At 33.8% G+C, this 19338-nt stretch overlaps 1 protein-coding gene across 3 annotated transcripts; it reads left to right on the top strand.

Annotated features, from left to right (window-relative positions):
• The first annotated feature begins 661 nt into the window (after positions 1 to 661).
• Positions 662 to 18212, top strand: LOC106751813 (transient receptor potential protein-like). 3 transcript variants are annotated; one of them, XM_014632998.1, is made up of 18 exons: positions 662 to 728; positions 3705 to 3923; positions 5016 to 5160; positions 5501 to 5596; positions 6611 to 6750; positions 7274 to 7475; positions 7851 to 8021; positions 8579 to 8813; positions 8959 to 9111; positions 9508 to 9653; positions 10813 to 10919; positions 11135 to 11268; positions 11454 to 11577; positions 12572 to 12767; positions 13473 to 13637; positions 14526 to 14748; positions 15215 to 15637; positions 16775 to 18212. In XM_014632998.1, exons 2-18 carry the CDS (start codon positions 3769 to 3771, stop codon positions 17401 to 17403), a joined length of 3444 nt encoding a protein of 1147 aa, XP_014488484.1. In that variant the 5' UTR covers positions 662 to 728; positions 3705 to 3768; the 3' UTR covers positions 17404 to 18212. The 3 variants fall into 3 exon arrangements, with proteins under 3 accessions (XP_014488484.1, XP_014488486.1, XP_014488485.1); XM_014632999.1 differs by lacking the exons at positions 662 to 728; positions 3705 to 3923 and adding an exon at positions 4347 to 4400; XM_014633000.1 differs by lacking the exons at positions 10813 to 10919; positions 11135 to 11268; positions 11454 to 11577; ... (3 more) ...; positions 15215 to 15637; positions 16775 to 18212 and adding an exon at positions 9743 to 9794.
• Positions 18213 to 19338: the final 1126 nt, after the last annotated feature.

Genomic DNA, 19338 nt, shown 5'->3' with positions numbered 1-19338 from the left:
AAACTCGTGAGCATCCGGCATTCTTTCATGTCGAATATATTTTTCGATATACAATATCAATATACGCGACATATCAACATATTCTCGCTTGTATCGTTGCCAATATCGGTCCGTACTTACGCTCCGTACCTGGTCCGTATCCGTAGTCAGCGTCATACATCAACAGCCTTCGAGTACATTCGGCGTAATATTTTCCAAATTGTTACGGATATCGCGTCACACTAAAAACGGAAATGCACGTCGCCGGGGAAGATAAATAATTGCGACGCCGTGTGGCGGAGAAGGATGAATTCGCTACAGGAAATGAAGAAGAATGTGCCGGAGCGCGTCGCTGGCATACGAGCTTCGGATTTGGCTGCTATACGTCGTCACGAAACTCGCAAACCATTAATCCGAGGGTTAGAAGAAAGAGAAAGAGGGAGATTCTCTCTCACTTCCCTTCCTGGGCCAACGGTGTCCACGTGATAATGCCGATGTCGCACAATGTGATGCCAGACACAATGTAGCGCACCCATACCATGCCTAGCAAGGTAGTTCTTTTCTTTTCGGTACGTATACCTTGTCCGTACTTAATCCGCGCCCTGAAGATCAACCTGCTTGACGGCGTCGTAAGGTTTCGCCGTGTCACGCGCGTAGATGTGGCTATGGTACAGTCCGCGTCCGGCATTACTCACGTGTGCACGCCAGCGTCAACGTGGAAGAGCGTGTACCTTATGTTCCTTTACAAAGTAAGTACATTTTCCACACACGAGATTAGCCCTCACTCTTCGTGAACGAGGGAAACGCGGACGGACGGGAGATCGCGAGGACGTTTTTCTCCCTTCTTTCGATTGGAAAGCAAAAAAAATCGTGACTCGCATCGTGACTTTTCTGTCAGACACTCTGGAGACGCGAAAATAGTAATTTTCAGCAATCAATTAACGATTCTGCGAAGAACATGGTGAAATTGAAAATCAAAAGACAACACTAGTCGAAATTTTGGTTTTTTATTAAACCTCTAATTGTACAACATAATATAAGAGCTAAGATACACTGAAAAATAAGTTTGGTTGGATCTACCTGACAATAAACAACCAAACATGTTTTGATTAATAGAAGCAGCATATTTTTCGTTACAAAATATTCCACACACATTTATTCATATGGATACGGCATAAGTACACATTGAGAGAAAAAAAATCTAAAGAATAAAGAAATAATAATTGGGAAAAGTTCATACGGTTTCCTTCTTAGCAATAAATTAAAGTTGGATTTCAGTCAGTAATTCGCACGTGTAATGCATGAAATTGGTATCAACAGAAAGTTATATTTATGTCGATAATATATATGATATGCAGCTTTCAATTATTTCAACATTCCGTTGTTTACGTCAGGTTAAAGATGGATGGCAAAAAATGAATAATTCGTGTTTTCTTGCTTTATGAATTTAAATTTGGAAATACAACAGCAAATGTAGCAAAACGTATTTGTAACATATGTGGTGACTGTTAACGAAAGGACAACATAAAAGTGGTTTAAGTGTTTTAAGGAAGGTAATGAATCGTAAAGAATGAGCCGTATTTGGGACTGTTATTGAAGAAACCATCTGTTATTGAAAATAATGTACTACGTGGATATATATGTTTAAACCCACAAAAAAAGTATGCAGACGTTGCACAAGTATTTTAATGTGACGAATCTACAGTTGTACTCACTGAGTGTTTCAATTTTGACCTAAGAATTCGTATGAACTTTTTCCGGTATCTAATATTTATTCAATAGACACTATGATAAAATATTTATTTAAATCTCTAAATTATTTTATTTTTAAATGGAATATTTATAGAATAATTGCTTTTACGGAAAGCTGCAAATTAAAAAAAATCTATATTTTTCATTTAAAACAATTTTTTCTCAATGTAAAATATATTGTTATATGTCCGAGTGGGAAATTAAAAGATTCTATAGATTATTTCAGAAGCGTTACAAATAACTTTTATTGAACGTTAAGGTTTCTTAAACGCGTGTTTTCATTTAAATATTATGCTTACGCACGCTCACGCCCGAGGATAAAAATAAAGTTAACAAATTATTATTAGTATCCACCAAATGAATATTTTTTTTTACATTTTTAGATTTTTTCTCTTAGTGTGTGAGGTAAAATCCAATAATAACGTGCCGCGAGTTAACGAAAGGTCGGTTCTAATGCAATTGAGCAATTCAATTTTTGTTCTCCTCCAATTTGGAATCACCTCGGTTTGAGATAAAATTTGTACGTCGTATAAATTATTTACAGTACTTCGGTCTTCAGTTATGTAACACGAGAGCAAGTTATGTAACTAAGACTCAATATAATTGGATTGATAGACAGCTGTTATATCGACTCATTGAAACTGAATCAAAGTGAATCCATTGAAATTTCAAAATATCTTTTTCTTTTCTTTTTTATATAAAAACCGATATCAAAGGTCCGATTCGAATATTGTCATTCAACATTGAGATTTTTCATAGTTTATGCTTTCGAAATGGACATTACGTTACAGCGGGAGATTGATGATTTTATTGAACAACTGTGAAAAATAAAAAATTTGATTCTTCAGGTTTAAGACTAGCGCGTAATTGCGAAACGTGAAAAATATTACCCTGGTTTATTTGAATACTTTATGCTGCATATGTTAAGCATAGGAAGCCTTACTCATGTAACGTTGTGCCCTGCTTTCGTTTTGAAATTTTTGATCAACTAAGATTTCATATAAAATAAATCTCCTTCTGTTTTCCAAAAAAATCGATATAAAAGGATAACTAGTTAAATCTGGATCGGCGCATTACACATTTTCATTGAACTCTGTACCTACATAACATACTCGTAATAGAATAAACTTTCAATAGCGCACATTGTAAATTTCTATTAACAAGATAATCATATTATATAATAATTATAATAATTGACACGTAAAATGACATGTATATGACGCGCAAAATCCAGAAATTTAATTAATTTCGATGTTACCTTGGAATTGGGATTATATAGATTGTCCTAAAATCATTGAATGTTTCCTCGATTATAGTTTCTTTCATTTACTAAAAGACAATTTTTTTTTAATAAGAATATATATAACTGGTAATGGAAAATATATAACTGATTACATCGCAACTTTCCAATTTCCAACATTATACATCTTCATAATCAAGTCTTCAATTAAAATCCTATTGAAATGAAATACACTCAAAATGCACGCAGAATAAAGGTTGAAGGAAATCTAATTTCTTCTATAAAAACTAAATTTTTGTTCAGGTAAACCAGATATTCCGTTCTCTTTAACCAAAACACGTTTAGTTCGCTCATCGTCAAGTTAATTCAATCATACTTTGTTCTTCGTGAAATTTGTTCATCCATTTTTACTGCCTATTCTTATAACGAATTAATTTTACGATTATTCATTCAACCAAATTTGCCGTTGATTTGCTGTTGATTTGTCTCAAGGCACCCTAACGTTTTCATGTGGGTGGAATCGATTCTGTTTTGATCACAGGATATGTCAAAGCCTAGCGATTTTCGAACACGTTTCCCATTTTAGTTTCACAAGTGGAAATGCAAATTAAATAACTTAAGAGATGATCACAGGATATGTCAAAGCCTAGCGATTTTCAAACACGTTTCCCATTTTAGTTTCACAAGTGGAAATGCAAATTAAATAACTTAAGAGAATATCTCCTAATTTTAGATATTTCGGGCACTTAGTTCAGCGTTACGAAAATACGTTCGAGAGGTGACACGTCGAAGGTGAAATGAATCCGTCGGAATCGCAGCAGAATCTATTCGCGAATGAGGCGAGTACGTCGTCGGTGCAATCATTACAGGCACCTATTGACTATATTCTCGGCCCGGTTGAGAAGCATTTCCTACTCAGCGCGGAACGAGGCGATTGTGCCACTGTCAAAAGGTAATCCTGAGCATCGCTCTGCGTGTTAATGCCTCTAGTGAAGGTATTCTGGTAGAAACATAAAATAAATTGGGCTTAGAATGAACTCCGCGCGTTCTGTCCGCTACATGTCGCAGACTGAATCGCAAGTTTCTTGTTTATTAAGTGCACAAATAAATAATCCAAATGTTTTTATGCAGTTAAGAAATTAATTTTAAAATCAATTGATTTTTCCGCTCATTTGCGGTTATATAGTGTTGATATATAACTATTAAAAATGACATTTAGTATGGTGAAAAGCCCAACATAACCTTCAAAAGTATTCAGTTTAGTGGAATCAAACATGGCAACAGATAAAGTGCATATCTGACACTGTATTCTTCATGAATTCCAACAAGGGAAAAATGCTGCAGGAGTATGCAAATGGATTTGTTCTTTTCTCAGCAAAGGTGTTGTATCGTACGATGTGTGCGCATTTTGGTTTAAGCGATTTATTAAGTAAGCAAAAAAATTCTGAGCTTTATATTTCATACAACCGAAACAATTTTAATTTTATTTATCTTTCCTTTTGCGGTTTTAAAGCGTTGACATTTGCCCTTCTAAAATGCCATGCGGTTTGGCGTTTGATGCACATAACCTCAAAAATCAATAGTGTTCACGATGACAATAGAAAAAGAGCATATTCGATTTTTCGTTTCCACTTCGCGTTTCATTTGAGGAAAAAAGAAGTTTTTGTCCTGCATCTGGTGGGATTGGAAAGTTGTGTTGTATTACGAGTTGTTACAACCAGGTGAAACGATCACGGCAGACCGCTACCAACAACCATTGACCAATTTAAGCGATGCATTAGAAGAAAAGAGGCCATTAACTGGCTAAAGAAGTCATAAAGTGATCCTGACAATTTTTTAAAAATGTGATCCTGATAATTTTTTAAAAATTAATTTTTTCCTTTATTTTTTATTATTAATCTCACATTTTAGAATAACATTTAATTTGAAACAGAGCTTTTTCACTTCAGTATCCCCAGTTTTGTCATTTTTTACCAAATAAGATACTAGATCAATTAATAAGATCTCCAAGATGTTCAGATTCTATTTTTCACCATTTTTGTAGATTGATCGAGGAGAACCAAGACCACCCTGAAATACTGAACATCAATTGTGTCGATCCGCTGAATCGATCGGCGCTCATAGCCGCGATCGAGAACGAAAATGTTGAACTAATAAAGTTACTGCTGGAATTAGGAATCGAAGTAAAAGTAAGTAAATATCGTCGAATCGAGATAGCGTAGCGTTTCTAATGAAAATTACGCGGACAGCCGTTTGTTTCTTTAATTATTGCACGAGAGTATATAATGCGTGTTATCGTTTGATATACTGTGATCGATGTTTACTGGGATACTGCTAATGAGAGTTCCGCGCGCTCGCCCGCACGCACCCTGGTCTTTCGAGTCACCATGTATAGAACATACTGTGGTCTATTCAACGAGCACAATATTGTTATAAACTACCTGCATTACGCAGAGTTGCATTAGTTGTACGTCGCTAACATCTAAGAGCTTTGAGATCCTCCGAAACCATAATTCGTACGTCTTATAGGATGCACTCCTGCACGCCATTAAAGAAGAGTACGTGGAGGCAGTGGAGATCTTGTTGGAGTGGGAGGAAAAAATACATAAGCCGGGACAACCCTACGTAAGTTCGATATTGGCTTTTATGCGACTATATATATCTTTCTCAATCAACTTCGAAAAACATGATATCGTGAATTTCTATGTTAAATCTTTAATTTTACAACACAGTGAGACTTAAGATAGTAAAATATATTCAGTTTTAATTATAATTATATAATTATCCTATTTTTTGTGATGTTTTAAATTTCCGCCTTCGCTTTTTAGCATCAAAATAAATTATTTCACAGTAGTATTAAAATTAAGTCTGTAGAATTAAAGGTTAAAGAGAGAAGTTAATAAGTATAGTATCGCCAAAGTAGGTTTTAACTAGTCTTAGGTCATCTAAGCAGATGCACGCTTTCTTTAAGAATACCAAATTAGCATCAAAAGTTCGACTCGGGATGTGTGTCTGATTCGATAGAAAGAACGCGATCTTAACCTACAAATTTTTTAGAGTGGAATCTTATTCGAAATAAATGAAAGCTGGCTAAATTTTCATTCGAAACAATAGTAAAAATATTGTTACTCGAAACCACAAGAGTAAATATTTCGCTCAAGTTTAGAATGAATTCTAATTGCGTACTAGTGAATGCTTGCGTCCAGAAAAGAAATAATTTAATGAACGTTTAATGATTATTTCTCCTGATTAGTATATACATTCCTCTGGATTTATCGAGAATCTAAAAAAATTCTCTAGTCACGAAAATCATTAAGCGCTCATTGAGCTTTTTTCTTTCCTGAACGTAGTTATTGTTTCAATCGATTAGGGCGAATTTGTTCAATAAAATACGTTGAATTTACTCTTCAGTCTAAGCGAAAATATTTACTCGATGATTTAGAGTGGAAAAAATCGCTCGAATTCAAATGATTCAGCTATTCTATCTTTCAAGTGAAATTTCACTCGTAAAATTTAGGAAATATTTATGAGACGAACCATTTGCGTTTTAAATATGCTAAACAGTATTTATTTCTTTTTTTTTCGTTTCGTGAGCAAAGAAGATTAAATTATCGCAATGGCATTTGAAAATCTTACCAGAGTTGGGAAGCCGTGGATTCATCGTCGAATTTCACACCCGATATAACTCCATTGATCTTAGCGGCTCATAAAAACAACTACGAGATACTGAAATTGCTTTTGGATCGCGGTGCGACTCTACCGACGCCACACGATGCCAGGTATTTATCTGAAAGGAAAAGGGTAAAATGTTACGAGGTAATAATTTTATCGTATCAAAACATAATAATTTTATGTAATTAATTTTATCTAATAATAATTTTATCATAATCATTTTATCTCATAAATACATTATATACGCTATATATATTCGTTGAAGTCGAATAATTCAATTTTGTCATATTTGATAATAATGCAGGAATATACTGTCAGTTAAAATTATTTTGCTAAAGAACACTTAATAATTTTATTAATAATATATTTATTTATTAAATTTTAATTTCTGAAATATAAATAGTAAATATGAAATGGAAGGATAATAAATTAAAGCAGAGAATATACCAATATGTTTCACATTTACAAACTTCCATAGTAATTTTTAATATGAAATTAGTAAAACATTTTGTATCACATAACTTGACATTTTAAATAATTTGATATTTGTACTGATTCAAAATTTCCTTACTTCCGCCGATGAAACGAGCTCATATAAAGAGAAAAGAATGTAGCCTCATATTATTGCAGATGTGGCTGTGACGAATGCGTCACTTCCAGCGAACAGGACTCCCTCCGACACTCGCAATCTCGAATAAATGCGTATCGTGCGCTCACCTCGTCATCTCTAATTGCGCTTTCATCGAGAGACCCACTTTTGACAGCCTTCGAGCTTTCGTGGGAATTACGTCGTCTCAGCAGAATGGAACAAGAATTTCGTGCCCAATATAATGTATTTAAATTAATAATCCTCATTACCTTTCTCTTCTTCCTCTTCTTCCTCGAATCATTCGGGTCCCTTCAAATTGTCGGTAACTGAAATTTATAGTCGTCCAAATATTTTGATATTTCGCGCCACGTATAGATTGTTTCTTCATAGGCGCAAGTTTGAGAATCAATTCGACAAACGATGGCGCTTCTATCACCTCCCGGATAAAATAGAAAATGACGATGACATGAAAATGATAAGAAAATGATGAAAAGGCGTATTTTTATAGTCGTTTTCTATGACGTTATCGTGATTTTTCGTCCTATCTGAGCTGCATATTTAAGCACTAAAATGCTTATTTATCCTCATCTCTAAAAGCGATTCTCTGTCAATCGTTAGGAGATGCGGGAACAGACGCAACAATTTGCGACCTCCTTGCTGGACCACGCGCGTACGTCTTATGAATTGGAAATAATGCTGAACTACAATCCCACTGGAGAGAATTGGGATCCTGGAGAGAGACAGACCTTGGACCGACTCAAACTGGCTATTAAATATAAACAGAAGCAAGTACGTAGGCTTGAATGCACTTTTTATGACGGCGGAGAATCGTTTTCTACTGGTATACTTAATTTTTAACAAGCTGTGCGAAATACAATAGAACTGACAACAAATTGATATTTGAAGCTATCGCAATGTGGAATAATATTTGTCAAGTTTTCAGGTTGAAGCCACGTTTCTGGAATTATTTCCAACGTTTCATGCATGTTTTAATTATTTTTACCAGAGTTAGGAACAACTTGATATTAATACAGTGAGAAAAGTTCATTAATGGGATATTCTTATAACGATATCTAACAACATACAAGGTATCCCAGAAGGAAAAGTCAATATTTTGGGAGGGAAGTTCAGGTTTCATACTTCTACACCTGGTATACACCGTCCTCTATATGAAAGAAAAGTAATCTATAGGGGTGGGAAATTCAAAACACTGAAAACCATTTCATTTGCACCAACCTAATAATTTCGTGCAATTATGTATGACCACATTGAAAAAAAATTCATATATAATTATTTGTTTAGATATGTAAACCAAAAAATTTATGGCTGATCTTATTCTGCGATAGTTCGTCTCTCATCCGAACGTGCAACAATTATTGGCCGCTATTTGGTACGATGGTCTTCCGGGATTCCGAAGGAAAAGTATTTTGGCCCAATTGTTGGAAGTCGGTAAACTTGGAGCAATGTTTCCGGTCTATAGCACGATCTATATGATGTCACCTACCTCGCAGATGGGATTATTCATGAAAAAGCCATTCGTAAAGTTCATATGTCACTCCGCATCGTATGCTGTCTTCCTCAGTAAGTTTGATCACGATATAATCACTTGTTCTGCAATTTCTATATTAGAAATGACCTGTCAAATTATTCGTAGAATTATCTCTCAATTGCGAATCACATGCAAGTGTAATAAAGCAAGGCCTTGACTAAGTGTTCGATTTTGTAGTGCTTCTCGGCATGGCATCGCAAAGAATCGAATATCTGTTGATCGAAGTATTTGGCAACAAATGGATGCGGGAGATTCTCGCTGGTTGGAAGAAACGAGAACGCGGTTGCGTACCGGGTTTCGTTGAGACAGGCGTGGTCATTTACGTGATAAGTAATACACAAATTGTAATATTAATAGTAATTAGCGTAATTTATAAAAATATTAGGTTAGTCCCGCAAAAAATTCGGTTTTATTTTCTAATTTCTTCGATGGTAAACTGACCTGTTACGACAGAAACAGAATTAGGAAGTAATATGGCACTTGTAATGCCATTACCGTTATAATTAAGATAAAGTAGTATAAGATTCGATGTAAATATCACGTAATTATAACGGCTGTCTGGTACTTGGATACTGTCTTGTATAAAAAATTATGAAAAATATTTATTCAGAAAATTATTATTCATAAAAAATTATAATTAATGTATGAACAATTATTTTTTGTTATTATTTATTTTACCAGTGATTTGGGCATGTAGAGAATTTTTCATGCAGTCGTATTTCGTAGGTTTGATCATCGGCGAAATTAAATCGTTATGGGCAGACGGACTAATGGAGTATATATCGGATCTTTGGAATATCGTAGACTTCATTCAAAATACCTTTTACGTAGTCTGGTTAAGTTTGCGAGTTACAGCCTGGTGGATAGTGCAGGTAAGTTTCATCCCCATCTCACGAGATATACAAAAACTTTGTGATTGTAATCTCATGAAGAACTCATTCAAGCCAAATAATTAATATAGACAAAAAAGTGAACAACATCATTCAAGATAATCGAGTGGAACGCGATACAACGGCAAACATTACGAAATGAATTAACCGAAATAGATTAATAAAATTGAATTTAAATTAGAATTATACTGAAATATAAAGTGAAATTGAAAAATTTTTTTTTAACTGCCTAATCGAGAACACTTTTGCTATATAGCACAAAGTTGCAATTACATTGCACGACCGTTGCAACATTGCAAAATGTAATATAATATTATAGAGACATAGCTTGCGCGCGCGCGCGTGTGTAAAGACATAAAATGTGAAAGGTTGAAGTGGTTTTGAAATATTTTTTAAAGCTTCTGTAACAATCGGTGCTATATAGGTGAATATATAATGTTAACAATTGATGTCATTTTTATCCATTTGTTTTTATTCGTATATATAAGTACAAAAAACTGTAACAATAAATTCTTAATTCGCAGAATGCTCTGATTTTAACACATAAACTCTACGAAGATAAACAAGTTTAAAGATGAAAAAGTAAAGTTAGAATAAATATAAATTCATAATTGCTTCGTACCCACATAAAGCAGATGTTAAGTTATTATATATTATTTAACTACATTTTGGATACCAAGTAATTAAAAACTTGCAATTTTATGTATCCTTTTATTTTATATGTCTATATGTGCTGGTAATATTTATCCATTAAAATATGAAACATCCTATAGATGACAGCAGCATGTATATTGCACTATTTCATTTTACCATAATATTACTATAATCTTTTATTGCAATATTTCTAAAGGCAGACATTTAATGTTGTTACAACCTTACGGCAGCGTTGCAGTAACATAGTTTGCACAAAGTTATACAGTAACATAACATATATGAAATATTACAATGTTATTGTGTAATATCTAAGCAATGTATTTACAGATTTTCTGTGCTATACATGTTTACTTTGTTTTCTTTTTCTTATGAAAAATTACTTTTCCGTTAACTGTATCACTTCATGAGATACGCTCTTTAATGATGTTCTAGATTATATTAGTACTTTTTTCACACATATGATTAATCCATTTGTCTTAAATAATAGAGAGAGTATTGGAATGGATTAGATCCGTGGTATCCACGGGATCAGTGGCATGCATTTGATCCAATGCTACTTTCGGAAGGAGCATTTGCGGCCGGGATGATCTTCAGGTAATTCTTAGGGATTTACTTGAAAAATGAAAAATCTATATGAAGAAAATTTGTTTTTGCTAGAGAATATATTCAGGCGCAGTTATAAGCGTTTAATTCAGGCACTCGATTACGTGTCAATTAGTTATCCTCTTCATCCAGCCTCTTTCAGGATGCTTCCTTCTCACCGACGAGTATTCAAAGAGTATTGTACACATGTGGGTGGTTTCTTTCAGCTTTTTAAAGCTCGTTCACATATTCAGCGTGAATCCTCATCTCGGACCACTTCAGATTTCCCTCGGGAGAATGATAATAGACATAATCAAATTTTTTTTCATCTACACCCTCGTGTTGTTTGCTTTTGGTTGTGGTGAGTAACGCCGCCTATGATTATTTATTTATATGGAACTCCGTTATTTCATGCAATTCGTCCTGCGTATTTACTTGGCGTCCTGATTTGATATTTAGAGGTAGTTTTCTCACCGTTTTCTGTTTCTTTTTTTGCTTTTGTTAAACACGGAATAACGTGTCTGTTGAGCTCGCGTTGTGTTTCAGGTATGAATCAGCTGATGTGGTACTATGCGGATTTGGAGAAAATGAAGTGCTATCATATGTCCGACGAATTGCCGGATTTCGATAATCAGGAAAAAGCTTGCTCGATATGGAGGAGATTTGCCAAGTACGACAATTGAGTACAATCAATTATCACTTGTAAAGCAAAGATATTTAATATGAACTATTTGGGATAATTTTAAGTCACTTTCCTTTGAATTGTAATAACAAGTAATACGCCGATGATTAAGAAATGACATTTAGTACGTTTGAAATAAGAAGATTTCAGGAAAAACTAAAAACTGATTTGAAAATTCATCTCGTTCTGAAGAACCGAATTTCTTCTGTATTCTTTAGTTTTTTAACATTTTATCAACCGATCGGATAAATATATCTTTTTCTCGATGATTAATTCTCGATCGTTAATTGGCCAATCGACATAAATTTTTAATAATTTTGGAGGAAAGTTATTATTTTTACTTTTATATATTTTTTTAATATCGATTCCTATGTTGCAGAAATTGTAAAAATAGCTAATTTTGGTTTGTGAATTTTCATATAGAAAATTTCTCTGTCGAAGACGTTCCACGTTCGGGAAAATCGATTAATATTAATAAGAATAAAATAAAGGCATTAGTGTAAAATAATCCACATCAAACGAGTCGGAAAATTGAAAAAATACTTAATATATTGAAATTCAGTGTTGAAAGTCGTTCACACAAATTTTGGTATATGAAGTATTACAATATTTATGTTTTGAGTTTGCATATAAAATATGTTTTTAAATTTCCTTTAAAAAAAACAAAACGAGAAAAGACTTTTTGACCAATCCAGTATTAAGATTACAAATAAAAATTAAACTATCTTAACAGGTCAAGAAAAGAATTCTTAGTTCTTTGAATAAAAATTCAAAAATAGTTATTTTTACAGATACAAGGTATCGCTCCTTAGTTATCGATAAAAACAAAAGATTATAAAATATTGCCGGGCAACACAGTCATAAATATTGTACAATTACGTCCTAAAATTATCGTTCTTTATAATATATCTTATAATAAAAGATCGTTCTTTAGCCGATCTTCAACACCTAAGGAACTAACATTTCATTGATATATTTTCAGTTTGTTTGAGGCGTCGCAGTCTCTCTTCTGGGCAAGTTTCGGCATGATCGATTTAATGTCCTTCGATTTGACGGGTATCAAAAGCTTCACGCGATTCTGGGCGCTACTCATGTTCGGCTCTTATTCTGTGATAAACGTTATTGTACTGCTGAATATGTTGATCGCTATGATGTCTAATTCTTATCAAATCATTTCGGTAAGTAGACATAAATTCTCAAAAATGATTCATATGAAAATAATATTACTGATATTTGGAGTTTCGCGATGTGACGTCGTATACTTCATATACTGAGAGAAAATTATTATTAGTTGTTTTCGGTACCAAAACAATATTCTTTTGTTATTTTAACCAAAGTTATTTTAACCATAGTTATTTTCACCTGTGATGTGGCCGCTGTCAAGCGCCCGTTACAAAGTACGGACTCCCCGGGAGGATACTCTCTCAGCGAAGTTAGGTTTAAAATAAGCGCACGGTGGCAAGACTTTCAGTTCGAGCGCCTTCTTTGATTCTCTATAAAAGCCAAAATGCAGAGAGCTGTTGTTCGGTTCGGATTCGAGTCAGACTGGAAAGTGTGGCAGTCGGATAGGCTAAGAAAACTGTACTGGTACGTGCTGCGCCGCACGTGTCCACTAGCGGGAGTTAAAAGAATAAAATATCAGTTTTGTCGCCTAATAATAAAAATTCTTTTTTCGTTCCTGCCACTGCCGTTCCTTTTATTTGAACGGTTAAACGAACATACTACAAATTGGTAGCATCCTAACACTATATTACGTGAGGTGATATTACGTGAGAAGTTATTTGTCGGATGTTGTATATGCTTTATTATATATAGATCTCTTTACTTTTAAATATATTTTTTATGTTAGAATCAATGTACTAACATAACGCTTACCTTTTCAGGAACGATCGGACACAGAATGGAAATTCGCCAGGAGCCACTTGTGGATGAGCTACTTCGAAGATGGCGATACCGTACCGCCGCCGTTTAACATGATACCGACCAGCAAAACTTTTGAGAAGTTATTGAAATGTGATAGTGCCGGTCGCTCCACCACATCTTTCATTGTAAGTTATTTTTGCATATTTGTAAATCTTGTCCGAAAAAAATAACGCTATGATAAATTATTATTGCTTAGTAGTTTTATTAGGTTGTTGCAGATAAAATGACCATTTTTGAATTTTGAATTTAAATTTTTATTCGACACTTTATATACATCTTGTCAATCGAAATAGTATCTATCTACTTCAATACACTTCCACCAATGTGATACAAGTACAACAGTGCCTTTCAGGTACAAATTGGAAGAGATACAATTGGAATACATTTAAAGATATTTAAATAAAGATATATCAGAAACGTGTTTTCTGGATCTTATAGATCCAATATGATAAAGTAAGCAGCAAAAATAAGTATGCCAACGAAGATTGGTCGACGATATTTTCACTATGCACTATGTATAGGTATTGCATCAACATACTGGTTAATACTACGAATTGCTTATTCATTTCGCTAGTAGGCACGTGAGCTCGAAAGTAAACTCAGCACAGACTTATCTATAATGCCTCGTCCACAATGTAGTTGCAGGAGAGTCGTAAATAGAATTAACTTGAAGCTGCAAACACTTTGGATTTAAAGAAAGATTATGGTGGTTCTATATGGTAATTTTTAGCATTTTTATCGAGAAGTAGATTCTACCTACGATTTTACTGCAAACACATTGTAGATGGCGATTTAGCGATATACATGCTTGCAAAACATCTTGCATACTTTTTTTACATTTTTCACTGCAAAAAATAAATACAAATTTTTGCGGATGAATACACCGTGCTGAGCCCATGTCCCAGCGTATGCGACTTTCAGCAATACAAATTGGAAAACCATTATACCGTCTTATATATTGATATAATATCTCGTATATCAGTCTCGTATATTTTCACGCGATCTGTTTTCAGAAAAAGTCTCGAGAAAAGGCCTTGTCCAGGCATGACACCGTTGTGCGTCTGCTTATACGTCGTTATGTAACAGCTGAACAAAGGAAACGGGACGAATTCGGTATTACCGAAGACGATGTTAGGGAAATTCGCCAGGACATTTCATCCTTTCGGTACGATCTAATCGACATTCTCAAGAAGAACGGAATGCACACGCCAATGCTCGACAAAGAGGACTCGAATAGTTAGTATACAATTAGTAGAATTTAACACGTTTGCTACTATTTATATGAAAACTGCACGTACAGACCACTTTATATTCCTTTTTTAATGTAATAATATTAAGCAGATTTAGTTCTTTTATGTGAACACAGAATTAGAGAATATATTATAGAATGACAAATGTTCGCTATTACACGTCAGTGAGAATTGATGCGTTTGTATACAAAAAGAAACTTGATTCGTATAGTGGAATTTCTCTTCATTGATAACAAAAAAAATCGCCAGATAGCACAAATTTCAAAAATGCATTTAAAAAATAAGACGTCTTTTGGACACTTTTAAGACATCTTTTAGAAATTTTTTTCTGAGTCCATGCGTAGAAGTAAACATGATGACATGTTAATAACGTTAAAGGACGTACTAAAGACGTATTAATAACATCACCATTATGTTTGTTGAGAATTATTATTATCGTATTGTTTTACCAGTATCTGGCAAAAAGGGCAGAGTGATGGAACGTCGTCTGCAGAAAGATTTCCAGATCGGCATAGTGGAGGGCATCATGCAGGCAGTCATCCAGAGCGAGAAGGAGCCGAAAGATGTGTTTAGTCAGATCGCGCGAGCTATCGGGCGTAAAGGAAGCGGTACTGGCAAGAAGGACTGGAACGCTGTGGTGAGGCAGAGTACCATCACAACAGATCCGATTGGCAGCACGAACGAGGCAGTGCAACGCCAGTCCCGACGCAGTTTGCGTCGTCAACTGCGACACCAGCCGAACTCCGACTTGGCATCCATGGATCCGAATCGACTGGTAAATTATAATCCGTACCTCTCCGAGTTCACGCCAGCCACCAGAATTGCTTACGCCAAGTTCATGATGAGCAAGAATAAGGTGGACGAACAACAAGAGGGTGAGTTCGTAGTGAATGAATTATCGATGAGATAAAAACAAAAACCACCAGTCTTACAGAATTTATATGAAAAATCAGACTTAGGGAAGTTTTATTTTTGAAAATAACTCGTTATCCATTAAAAACATTAATTTGTTACGATTATCGTAATTCGAAAAGTCGTTAAAATTTCCGTTATTTGTACATCAAGTTTTTAAAGCACTTTTAGAATCACGCTTATGCCTACTGCATATAAAGGGTGCGGAAATATTATCAGGATCCTAAAATGCTTTGAAGGCAATAAATTTTGAAAGAAAATATTAATTATTAATTACTAAAGTTTTTGTTTATCGAAAAAGTTATTTGATTAGCCAATTAGATTTTGGATCCGAAGCTTAATTTGAGCCTAGTAAGGCTCAAATTGACTATTTAAATCAAGGACCTAAATTTTTTATCGCGAATTTATGTTCAAGAAACGTTGTTATATCTGACACAGCCAATTAACATTTGGGTCTGCGGCCTCTTTTGAGTACAATGAAACCCACATCATTTTTTTGAAAAAATTTTCTATAATTCGTCGTATGTCAATATCTAGAATAGTTTTGTTCTTAAATGAATGAAAATAAGATTTTTGAGCCCAAGGTTCATGTTGGGCCCAATGGGGCCCAGACTTTAGTCAGATTCTGGTAAATTTTATAGAACAAAGGAATTCGATTCTAAACTCACTCAGGAAGAACAGAAAATCAAGATGTCAAATAAAAGAATTATTACAGTAACACGCCTTTTGATCATGATTCGATTATTTTCTCGTTATTTTGTCATCATTTTAATGTCATCATGTTTTTCTGTTTTACCTGGATAATTTTTTGTCAAATCAGTTTAAATGATATATGCACAAAGGCAGTTTGACAAAAATATTTACTATACTTTGTTATACATCTACATACATATGGAAGACATAGTAAAATAANATATATATATATATATATATATATATATATATATACTTATTACATATATTAAATGTTCACATATTTATATCGGATTATTAAAAGTAGTCGATAATATTGTGTCTTTCTTCAATTGTCTCAGAGTCCCTCCAGATATTTCTGATAGTCATCAAAAAATTTATTTAAACATTTAATGGTTTATATGCAGAACTTTCGGAAACAACCCATGAGACAGTCGAGGCTCCTCGAAGAAGTAGCAAAGTTATAATCTCAGAAACCGCCACGCAACCGGACGCAATGCCACGACACATGACCGCATCATTCAAAAAGAGCTTACTAAAATTCTCGAGCAGCGGCAGCGTGAACAAGCTGATGGAGAAGACGCTCGATACCCAAATGATCGAAGCCAGGTCTCCTTCGCCTATACCTGAAGATCCCGGAAAAGAGGATGTCAGCAAGCAGCTCAGGTTAGCGCCAGTAATAGCAACTGATCAAAAGAAAAAAGTCGACAAGACAGACGCGAGTAATAGGGAAAGTATGCAGGAGCAGCAAAAAGACAGTGAAGAAACTAATTCAGCGGATGAGACAAAAGAAGAGGAGAAGAAAGAAGAAAAACTGAGACATGATGATATTAAAGAACAATCTGATAAAAAAGGGAACGACTATAATGGTGAAAAGGGAATGATATCGGACATGAAAGAGGAAAACGAATCGGAAATACATTCCGAGTCTGACACGAAAGAAAACGAGCCAATGGCTCGTTACCATTCGCCGTTAACTACAAAATTGCACGGCAAATCAAAAGCGACCGGTCAGATAATGGGAGGATGGATCTAGATTTCGGCGTTCGACTTAAGGAGACTGTAAGGCAAAACGAATCGGATAAGAATCGAAAGAATTAAAAATGAAACTTGCATTACGTAGAATAAAACGGGGTAATGGCGGTCACTTAAATAGAAATTCTCATGAAACAGGTAAGAAATGTGAGATTCAAAATCTGCTTGATGCAATAGATACCTACAGGTATTTACTATAATATAGACTGATGCAAAAAATTCCATAGAAATATATATCAGAGAAACAAATGAAAAAGCGAAAAGTGAGATTTGATCGGGATTACCTTGACTTCAGGTTAATGCCGGTTAGCGATGTTTACAATGTATAAAATCAGAGAAAATACACATTTCACTGAAAATCGAACATTTATACTATATATCATATAAGAAGAGATGACAAAGTTCTACGTAATATCTTGAAATATAATATCTTGGAAAAATTGTTAATTGTTTATTAATTTGCATCGTAATAATATCCATCTATGATATTTCAATCAGTGCAATTTTTATGCGTCTAAGTCCACAAAATCTGCAGCGGAAAACCATATTTCATCATCTCTACAAAATTCTCGACAAAGAGAATATAATCCTGGTTAATGTCGGTCACTTCACTCATGGCTAACCGGCATTATCCAAATTACATATTTTCACAAATAGATTAGCCACATAATAACGATCCATCAATGCAAAAAAACCTATATTCCTACCTAGGATTGAGTAATAACCAGTTGATCAGTTAAAAATTAAATTAAAAAGTTAATCATTTTTACCTTAACTTAGTTAAAATGAGTTAACTTTTAACTTAAATTAATTATTTTTAACTTTAACTTATTAATTTTTTCTTATATGTAAATTAAAATATTTCATCAGTGGTTGCTTTCCAACGAGGAACATGAACAAGATCATTTCGTTGACTATCAAAATAACCTTAAGATGTTATTTATATTACTTTAACGTATGTGGCTTAACATATAATGACTTAAGAGAAGAAATAACTGATAATTATGAGATTACACTTTTTTTTAATTTTAATAAATATATTAAATTTTTTTTTTATAAATGGTATTTATAAATAGTATTTATAAACGGTATTTATAAATGGTTATAATGTCCAAAGTGTCATTCAATTAAAAACAAAACGTTTGTATGCAGATAGAGAGAACGGATCAAATTAAAAAATTTCCTATCATTTCGTAAATTTCACAGTAGTTATTAAGGAATTTATTAAATTATAATAGAGAATGTATGCGTATGATACCGTAGGATGAACTTTGCAAACAAAATCTTATTTAAGATAGCGCAAATTTGTTGACGACAACAAGTGTTATACGATGCTAACTGTACATTTCTACTGACCATTATCACACCGCCCGTCATTCAGAGATCACTAATACATATCATTAATGTAGATTCGAAAAATCTTCTACTATTTTGAACAAAACCATGTCTGCAGAAATCGTCCTACAGTTTTCCGCACATTCCCAGGCAGCATAATGACTAAAATCGGATCTAGTTTCCAGAGATTTGAGACTTTACACACAGACTACAATGTTTACAAATATATCTTACATTTGAATTAAGTGTTAGAATAGCTTACGTGAATTGCTACATTCTGAAGTTACGAAAATTATTGTAACTTCAAAATCAGACATCAGGCAATTCATTTAAAACATATTATATAACAAACATTACACATTATATAAGTAAAATTTACACTATTGTTAATTAGATATAATGTCGCAATATTATATACATAACAAAATATTTCTTTTTTTTTGTTACAAACAAAATTAATGCGATAAAGTAAAAAATTGTATAGTGTCCGCATATTAAAGCTACTTACTATATATGATAAAATATATGTTAAAATGTTGTTACATAATATTATTTGTGATTTATTACGATTGCCTTGACTATATAAAATGATCAATTTCTC

This window comes from Dinoponera quadriceps, unplaced genomic scaffold (genome assembly GCF_001313825.1).
Source record: "Dinoponera quadriceps isolate SergipeBrazil2010 unplaced genomic scaffold, ASM131382v1 scaffold179, whole genome shotgun sequence".
Taxonomy (NCBI): domain Eukaryota; kingdom Metazoa; phylum Arthropoda; class Insecta; order Hymenoptera; family Formicidae; genus Dinoponera; species Dinoponera quadriceps.
Note: the sequence above shows the minus strand (reverse complement) of the source record. Positions and strands in the feature narration are given on the sequence as shown.

Excerpts from the sequence above, each read along its gene's own strand:
- LOC106751813 (XM_014632998.1), top strand. The coding sequence starts at position 3,769 with ATGAATCCGTCGGAATCGCAGCAGAATCTATTCGCGAATGAGGCGAGT. Across the intron at positions 5,161-5,500 it reads AATTAGGAATCGAAGTAAAA|GATGCACTCCTGCACGCCAT; the intron begins GTAAGTAAATAT and ends TACGTCTTATAG. Across the intron at positions 14,749-15,214 it reads CGACAAAGAGGACTCGAATA|TATCTGGCAAAAAGGGCAGA; the intron begins GTTAGTATACAA and ends TTGTTTTACCAG.